Source organism: Cyprinodon variegatus, unplaced genomic scaffold, assembly GCF_000732505.1.
Source record: "Cyprinodon variegatus isolate N-32 unplaced genomic scaffold, C_variegatus-1.0 Scaffold98, whole genome shotgun sequence".
In the NCBI taxonomy this organism is placed as follows: Eukaryota; Metazoa; Chordata; class Actinopteri; order Cyprinodontiformes; family Cyprinodontidae; genus Cyprinodon; species Cyprinodon variegatus.
Genome location: NW_015150551.1, coordinates 1,329,277 through 1,339,392, shown reverse-complemented (window position 1 = coordinate 1,339,392; position 10,116 = coordinate 1,329,277). Strand labels below are relative to the sequence as shown.

Genomic DNA, 10,116 nt, shown 5'->3' with positions numbered 1-10,116 from the left:
AGGCTGCAGCGAGATGTACTTGGAAAATTGTACCATAAAACCACATAGCGTTAATCTCACGTTAAAAAAATTATCGCCATTAAAATGGCCTCGCGTTAACAACGCGATAATTTTGACAGCACTAATATATATATATATATATATATATATATATACAAATATTTTTTTAAATACTTATTGTTTATTCAAAATGTGTGACTACATTTTTTTGCACTAATTCTGAAGAAAAAATCTTATTCATCCTTTTCCACATCTCTCCTATTATTTATCTATACTGTAGAAAGAACTTAAGGTTTGGGGGGATTAATATCTTGATAAAAAGATGTGAAGACACCCAAATAAGAAAAAACTAAACACCAACTATACATTCACGTAGAAACTGATGTAGAAAAATTATCTTGGTGTGATAGCTTTTTTTTTTTCTTTCAAATGTGCATAAGGTAACATTACTTTTTTAGATTGAATAAGTATTATCGGAAAATAAGTGCACTTCAGACCAAAAGGAAATTAAGATTAATGTCTACAAATTTAACTGATTGCTTAATGTTAATCTTTGATAAGTCAAGATACAAATAAACCTCTCAGAATAAAAAAAAATGGGAAAGAATAGGTACACCACTGCCTGCTTCCATGAGATTCAAACTGGATAATAGCTGCAAATAGGTTTAACAGACGGTAGAAACCTTACAGAAGCAATAGTTCCTGGCAAACAATGTATCAGGCAAATTGTCTGGAGTCCATTGGTCTTCCAGAAGAAAGATTATTCATATGGTGAAAATATTTAGAAAAGCGGCCAGTCCTCTCCAAACTGTACGCCCAAGTTAATACATCACAGGATCCGATTAATTGGAAAATAAATTAAGCCCAATATTTTTTTGGCAATAATAGCTTGACTTTGTTGTCTTACTAAACATTAAAGTTCATGGTGGAGCATCAACAACAACAAAATAAGCTGTGAACCATTTTGCTCGCTTTAATGGGAAACATGGAAAAATTTTGACTGTCTACATAAAATATAATAGAACAGAATGTGTTTGCAGAGTTGCATCCAAAAAAAACCAAAAAAACCACATTTGTTTATTCATTTTCTTTCACAGTGTTGGTTGACAGTTGGGACTAAAGTGGAGATGTTTGATATTAATGCACAGCGCTGTGTTTGGACAAACCAAATACAGTACACAGCACATTAATCCATATCAACACAGGCGGTGAACATGTCATAATAAGAGCTTGTTTTGCAGCTAAAGGACGCTGTCACATTGCAGTTATTTGGTGCGCCATCATCTCCTCTGTATATCAAATGTATAAAGGTCAAATGTAATGCTGTCCATGCAACAGCACAATCTCTGTTCACACTGCAACATGGATCCGAGCACACCTTCAAAATAAAACATTAAAAAGAAAAGAATGAAGCTGTTGCTATGGAACATGAAAGCTAAGACATTAAATAGTTAAACTTAATATCAGAACTTTTGAAAAATGGATGGAAACTTTAAGAGTAGATACAGCTAAAAGTGGTATTGCACCCATCCGAGTAACAGAGTTAAAAGCCAGTTTTAACATTACACAAAACTTGTTTATTCCCATTGCTCTATAGAATGCTGCAGTTTATAGAGAACATCCAAATGCACAATTTGACTTCATTGATATATATTATTTTTCAATCTTTAGTTTGAAAAAATATCCATTCAACAGTATCAATATTCACATTTATATTTACCTTCTTTCTTTTCCTCTTGGGTGGTTTTGACTTTAGTGTCAGTAATGTCCTTAAATGAGGCCAGAAACAGCACCACGTCACCCTTCTCATTCTTAATGGGCACAATGTCCAGGAGACACCAGAAGAGAGCAACTGAAAGGGAAGAACATCCTTGTTAACACTTATAAACACCATCTCTGGTTACTTTCTGAATGGATCCAGAATCTGTGTGTGTGTGTGCAGGTGCACGGTGCATAACATGCGAGTGTGAGGGGGTGGATGTGGATGTGTGTGTGTCCAAACTGTATACGTGTATGTGTGTCCACAAAGCAACTCTTCTATACATTCCTGTACTAGCTAATGAGCCTGTCTGCTGCTAGAAGTCACTAGAGAGAGGCTGAGCCCTGAAATAGCCTGAGCCAGTGTTCCCCAGACACAACAGGAGAGAACCTGTTTCCAAGGTCCCATTTTTGTTGAATCACTTGCTTTTGTGTTTCTGTAAAATGTTTAAAAGATTACTGCTGTCTACATTTCCTTCATATATCTTGAGTAATATATTATTTAGTAACAACCTCCTTTTGGACATCAGTACATGGGAAATATTTTTTATTTAATTGGGGTAAAAGTATGATTTAAAAAAAAAAACAGAATCAGAGAAAATAAATGGTGGTATTTTTATGTGTTTGGGTCTTGGTTTTTGTCTGTGTCAGGGACACCAGTAGCGTAGGATGCAAAAGTTCATCCTGAAAACCGGAGGGTTGCCAGTTTGAATCCCAGCCTGGTCTGTTTGCCTCTTGATAGAGGTCAGAGACCCTGCTCATTTGTCAGTTGCACCTATGGCAGCTCTGGCTACATCATCAGCCTTCAGGCACCATCAGGCTGAATGTAGTGTAAATCGCTCTGGGAGCATTGGACTTGATTGATCACTGATCATTTATAATTTGACCATTTTGGTGCTCTTTTAGTATTACTAATGTCATGTGTTTTTCTCTAAATGTTTGGTGTATTTTCTTAAATTATTCCCTCCCTTCAAGTTCTAGTTCCTATTGTTCTTTGATTTGTCTCCTTTCCTAGGTTCCCCTGCTTAGTACCCTCCCTCATTGGTTTAGTATTCCCCTGATTAGATTCACCTGGTTTCCATGTCACTAATCACATGTCCTGTTGTCAAGTTATGCTGCCCTTGTTCCATCTCCTGCTCTCTCTGTCCCCCCTTAAGCTTGCTCAGTTCTCTCATTAAATTCTGTTTTCACTCACCATGTAGCACCTGAACTCCTACCTCCAACCTTTTCTTGCTCCAACCTCACACTACATGACGTTAAGACGTATTCCCTAAGCTTTAAAAAGGTGATCCATTTCCACTGCATCAGCAAGTTCTCTGCAGCTGTGGCCAGTGGCTTTTCAGCATTATCAGCTAATTAAATTTCTTCATTGTTTCAGTCAGAATCAGACTCAGACATACTTTAATAATCCCAGAGGGAAATTACAGGTAATCCAAGAGGCAAATTACAATTAGAGTTGCGCCGATGCCATTTTTTGGCCCCGATACCGATACCCGATACCTGGCTGTGCAATACCGGCCGATACCGATACCACCATTTTAGGGCAGTATCGGGGCCCCGTCCGATACTGGTATCGGTATCGGTGCAACACTAATTACAATGTAGTTCTTTTTTTAGTTCATTATTAATTTTTCTTTACCAAACTACTGAACACTTTATTTCATATAGCAAAAAGAGGCCAGAGGTGTCATTTAATAACATAATAATAGTTTGTTGCTATACTTTGGTAGCTTTTACCAGTTACAACTTCAGGTTTTGTTTTTTTGTTTTTTTTAGGTCTTTGTACTTCTACTCCCTACATTTAAACACAAATATATGTAATTTGTACCCTTTACTTTCTCAAAAGGTAAATATAAATGTTATATTCATAACAAAACAAGGGAAAAAAACAAAATAACAAAAATAACTATAAACCTCGAAACACTTTATTACAGGAAAACCTGACATGATTAAAGCCAGAAGGCTGGGAAAGAATCAGAGACGAAAGATATTTCTCATTAGTTGCCTTATTCAAGAGAATCCTTCGGTGTGGTAGGCTTCAACAATGATTCAAGGTAAATATGCTGCAAACCTAAAACCTGCAAGCTTGTTTTTTTTTAAGCATTTTCCATATGATCTGTGAAAAACAAACACATAGAGACCTACTATTAGAATATGAGCAACCACACAAACCATTTCTGTCAGGTTGAGTGGAGGTTTTTAGAGGACCCAAATGCAGAGACAGAAGGTGAGGTGGTTTCTTGCAGGTTTAATATAAAAAAAAGTGGCAAAATAACAAAATATATAAAAAATAATAAATACCACGAGACATTAGGGAAAAAGTAAGCTTGCATGAGCAATGCAAACGGCAACTTTTAAACAGAGCGTGCACGAGCAGAAATGAGTTTGTGCATGCTCTCGCATGCGTTTAATAGGCATTTCCTCTCGGGAGCGGGTACAGGGTTGTGCATGTGAATTTTCTTTTTTAAAGGTAGAAATATGCGAAAAATCCTCCACTATACCTTTAATTTATCTCCCTGAGGTGCCTTTAAAAAATCTCTCTTTGACAGCTGGATGGCTGCCATCTTTGTATAGACACATGTTGGGTGCCTTCCAGGTATTGCATGTTATTATTTCATTGTAAATTTCATGATATAAATATTTATCTATCAAATTATGTATAAATGAATAAATCATTTCAATTATCCAATGGTATATTTAACGGTAGATGTATTTATTTCACTTAATATTAATTTAGTTAATTTAACACTACATAGGACCTGGTCACGTTTCTGGACAATATAAGAATTAAAAAATTTAATCCCCTACCAAGCTCAGATGCTGCTGCAGTTTTCCTCTCAGAAAGCCTCAGACACTTCTTTTTAATCTTACCTCACTTTAGCAGTCAGGAGAACAACAAATAAATCGGTTCAAACTGGGAAAATCTATTTTTAAATGGTACATCATCCTCATTTGGTTGGCCTGGTGGTGGTAGACCTGCATGTTATTTCAACCATTTGAAGAAAAACGATATAATGGGGTGTCCAAATGTATTTCTTACCATCCATTTTTTTTTTAAATTGCTGTTTACTTCTAAAACTGGGATATCTTACCATTGTAAATATAGATGTTTAATACTTATAAACCCCAATATATTAAAAACCTACAGACTTTAAAAGGTATTCTATTTTTCTTTCTCAAATTACATTGCATTCCCACAGGATCCTTCTGTAATTATTTCCTTCAGGAGGTTTAAATGAATTCCTGATCAAGAGGGATTTCCCACGGAGTTTCCTCTCATTACTTCCACTCATTAAATTCTCCTTGCAGGGCGATAATAACAGTATTTTGGTTTTTGCATGTGTGATGTGAGTGTCTGCATGTCAGTGAGAGAAAGCGGCACTATCAAGCACACAGCACGAAAAAGGAGCTCCCTTGATTGCGAACATGCAGCGCTTCCTTTTTTTAGACCTACAGACAGACAGAGGGGGACAAACCGATTCAATCAGTTTTGCTTTCAGGTCTGGTGTGACTGGTGAAAAAAAAAAGCGGGATGATGAAACAAAAGAACAGTTAAAAGGATAAGAACCAGTATGGTGGGAGGCAGATAGATGCTTTGGCAGAATCATGTGGAAGTGAAAATGGAAATAAAGGAAATAAAATGAGGGATGCAGCAGTGACTAAAAGGAGATCTTATGTGATGTTAGCTGCTGGTTGTGTGAGTGTGTGTTCAAGCTGTCACTTCATTTAACTTAAAAGCTTAAACATTAAATGCAGAGAAAACAATAAGCCATTTATGATGTCCCACAGAATCATTAAGTTTTTAAAGCAGCTATCCTGAAGCCTCACGTACAAAAACAGAGCAAAGCGTTCATACTGAAGCGCACCACAAGAACTCAGATTTATGAAACAATGCATACAACCCCATAGATAGCGACACAAGAGCAGCAGTGCCAAGATTTTATGCATGATTTATTTATTTTTCAAATGAACTGGGGCTTTGTTGAGTGTTAGTGCGCATTACAGGGCTTTGTGAGGTGATTTGTGCTTTAAAAGATACAAAGTAAAGATTTTTATGTAGTGGACAACTGCAGAGTGCAGGTTAAGATGATAGGGTTGCTTTTCCATGAAAGTAAAAGGTATTTCACTATAATCAGTTTTCTATTTTTATATTGCTTTTGTACTTTTTTATGGTCTCAAAATTTAAATGATATTTTTACAAGAATGGAACAGAAACATGTGCATATAGATGTAATGATGAAGCGATTCTGTTCCACTTTGTTTACATTACATTTTTTAAGCTAAATAGCTTTAAGCAACTATTTTGAATCATTTAAAAATGTTCTTACCACAAATAAACTGATTCAAGCAAATGATTGCTTTATTAGATGGCTTATGTTTTTTTCTGCACAGGCTTATTATTCTGCTTAGATGCTAGAGTTTGCTTATGTTTACCCATCCATTTATCCATTTTCTAACACGCTTCCTCCAAAGTGGGGTCGCGAGTGGTGCTGGTGCCTATCCAGCTGTCAATGGGCGAGAGGCAGGGTACACCCTGGACAGGTCGCCAGTCCATCGCAGGCTTCTGTTCAGTTCTTCTGGTAATTATTAAGTAATGGAAACCCAACCACCTTTAAACCCAACAATGCATAAACATTGCGGTTATTTTACCCGTAACAGAGCTGTGACTGGGCTCCATACCATCACACTAGCATAGTTATGCTGCAGCGCTCTGGACCTGATGCCACATTTGAAATATCTATTTGTGTAGAGCAGCAGTTTATTGTGGATAGGGCTGCTCTGTGGTGCAGTGGGTAGCACTGTCGCTTTGCAGCAAGAAGGTTCCGGGTTTGATACCCGGCCTGGGGTCTGCATGGAGTCTGCTTGTTCCCCCTGTGTAGTCGTGGGTTTTCTCCAGGTACTCCGGCTTCCTCCCACAGTCCAAAAACATGACTGCTATGTTAATTACCTAAGGAGAATCCCAAAATTCTCCTTGGGTGTGTGCGTGAATGGTTGTTTGTCCTTTTTGTCTCTGTGTTGCCCTGCGATGGACTGGTGACCTGTCCAGGGTGTACCCCCTTTCTCGCCCGTAGACAGCTGGAGATAGGCACCAGCACCACTCGTGACACCTCTTGGGATGAGCATGATGGAAAATGGATGGATGATTGTGGATGTTCTATCCCCATAAATACATTTGAAAATACATATGACCCACCAGGTGTCACATTAACTTTGGCAATGCTGTAGTCATGTCATCACAGAGTCTTCATTAACACTGCCTTATATCATAATATCATATATCAACATATGGGTGAGGTTGTCCCATTCAGGATGTCTTAGGAATGACTGTTAGATACCAGACCTGTCGATTAGTTCCAAACAGTCCAGCTGCAAAGCACACAATGAGAACTTGAACTGACACCAGTAATGCATGGTTCCTCCCCGTCCCGCTGTGACGCTGGTCAATCTAAACCACCTATCAAGTCATGCATCAATAGGTGCCAGCAGGTCAGTTAGATCTCTGACCACACAAACCAAGGTTGCTATCTTTCAGCAATTACACATGCCTTTACTCAGCAATTTATGGACATGAGGGATTATCTATTATCATAATGATTCAACCATTTAGCTTAAATTGTGCTTAAATTTATAAAAGCTTAATCTCATGATAAAAATCCATCATGGTTGTTGCTCTAAAAATAGAATCATATTTCAGGGTATATTGGTGAGTTTAGGTTATGTCTAGATCAAAACAGCTTACACTGCTGCCACCCATTTTCAGTGCAAATCACAATTTTGTGTGAACTATATTACACTTTACATACTTTCACAAAAAATTGGATTGTGTTTTGTAAAATGTTATAAAAACATAAGACATTGTCACTAACTATGGATTTTATCTACACAGGAACCAGTAAACTCTATAAAACATGAGAGATTTAGAAATCAAATGTTCAGTAGGGACCTCCTACTATTATACAGTATACTTCCTACTTTTACATGTAGTATTTTGGATTCTTGATATTGCTGTATATTGACGCACATTGAATAGGGATTAATAATACATTTATTTGTCCCTACATGATCATCTGTGTGCAATATCATAATGATAAAAAAACTGTACAATATTAGATGGGAAAATTAAAGTTCCCCTATCATCTATTCATATTCATTTGCATTTCTGTTGTATATTTTGCCAGTTCAATTGGCTAAGGGATATGAGTTCACAGAAAGGTTAGAGTGCTGGGAGAAACTCTGTGTGGATTTTAAAATCATTATTAAACACAGTTGCTTGAATCTATTTCCAGGGATTAACAGCAACTCTTTGGAGAAATTAACTCTCACCGAATTTGTCTAAACAAGTGTTGAATTACCACTGTACTTTCAACATACTGTACATGTACACTTACCCACAATGGAAATTCAGCAGCTTTTATTTTGCTTTGAACACCTCTAAAAAATATATTTTGTGAACTACTTTTGAAAAATATCATGTTTTGTTGTTTTTTGATTAAAGCTACAGTGTGTAATAATTACAGGGATATACAGTCAGAAATGTAATATATTATACATAACTACGTTATTTATCATCATCTACGAGCTCAGCCTCTTAACCTTAATATTTGCGTTGCCTTAGAATTCGTTATTTATAATTACATAGGAGCGGGTCTCGCAGCCATGGAGGCAGACATCTTTGCGCTACGGCAGCGCAGAGCCAACAAACTAGCGATTGCGAGATTGCCCATTATGCTCGAAAGTAACTACGGCAAGTTGAGAGAGATGAACTGAGACGGTACTGAACACACAGACTAATGAAATACTATCTGTAAAATTATCTATGTAAACAAACCTCATCACTTGAGAAGGTAGGTGATGCGGACGTCGTGGAAGACATTTTGTCCCGTAACGCTCGCCGTACTGTTGTGGGGGAGAAGCGGTGGGGGGGAGATGTTCATGTTGCTGCGGTCTGCAGTCTGGACGTTAGATGTCGCTGAAAATTACACACTGTAGCTTTAACTAAAAGTTGTTTGTTTTTTATTCCAAATTGTTATAAAAGTCATATCTTATAAGCAAGATTCTTTTGCTACTGTAAGATTGTTTTTATGTCTTTATTTTTCTTGTTTATTATTAAAATGATGGGCTTTGTTTAAGATCAACAAAATCAATCCCAGCAACATTTTAAAGGAGTTCAGCAAAAAGTGTGTGAAACTCCTATAACATTTAGAGAACATATGATAATTAATGTACTATAATATCTTTTACTTTCTCGTTTATATTTTTGTGTTCTGTTTGCTTTCTCTATTTCATTTCTTTACGTTTAGTTTGTTTTTAAAAAAAAAAAAATTGGTTTGGATTTAAAAAAAAAATTTAAACCAGGTTTGTTGTTCAAAGAAAATTTGCAACAAGAAGTAAAAAGTCAAATATAAAGATCAGTATGTAAAGCAGTTGATTAGATCCCCATATATGACATAATGAATGAATGCCAGTTTTATGTAGATTTTCTGGCAAAATATATAATTCAGAATTCAAATGCTGAAAGAATGTGAGGAAATTTCCCAAGACATTACATTATCTTTGGTAATTTTGAAGTTACTTTCTCTTTTGTCTCATTTCCACTTTTCCTACGATACACAGATGTGTCAAATTATACCATGTGACAGTAAATAAGGCATTTACTGATGTCTTAATGTGCTCGTTAATTTAATTTTGCTCACTGGGCCACTGTCTAATCAAAGAGTCACACAGGAAACCACACAGCAGCACAGCTGGCAGTGCTGAATCTGACTGATAAAGATAAGGCTGAGCAGTCAGAAGTTGACAGCTATTAAAATTTTAATGTTTCTGGGATTTTAACCATAAATGTGGAGTTTATCTGTATAATTGAGGACTTTGTTTAATTGCTGTTAAATGGGCACAGAACCCCCCAAAAAAGACATTTTATACCTTCATCCATCCATCCGTCCCTACCCACGTCTAAATGAGGCACCCTCTGACAAAGTCTTAGAAACATATTCAGTGAAACATAAAAGATAAAGTCTCACATTAAAGCCACTATTTGCATATTCTTATATAAATCTTACAGCTTGTCGCCTGACCTTGGTTCTGTCTCCTACTTGAAAAAAATACAGAGGAATATAGCAATTCCACTCACTCCACAAGAGGAAAAGAGAGAAAAAAATATTTAACGTTGAAAGAAAGACTTAAATGTTTTGCATTTTGCAGCAAGCATTTAGGTAGCACAGTAAACAAAAGAAAAAAGAGCACTCTGGTCCGATGCCACAAACTATAACTTTGTGACATACAGTTGTGCTTAAAAGATTATGTGCCCTTGCATTAAAGAATGGAAAAAAATATCAGCTGCCAGTAAAATAAATTTAA

General features: G+C 36.5%; 1 protein-coding gene across 2 annotated transcripts in view; it reads right to left on the bottom strand.

The window, feature by feature from the left end:
* Window positions 1–10,116, bottom strand: part of kcnh8 (potassium channel, voltage gated eag related subfamily H, member 8) — an 82,384-nt gene that overhangs the window by 44,913 nt on the left and 27,355 nt on the right. For both annotated transcript variants that reach the window (XM_015374123.1, XM_015374124.1), the window contains exon 3: window positions 1,721–1,852. In XM_015374123.1, the coding sequence (XP_015229609.1) occupies window positions 1,721–1,852 (132 nt within the window). The remainder of the gene's footprint in view (window positions 1–1,720; window positions 1,853–10,116) is intronic.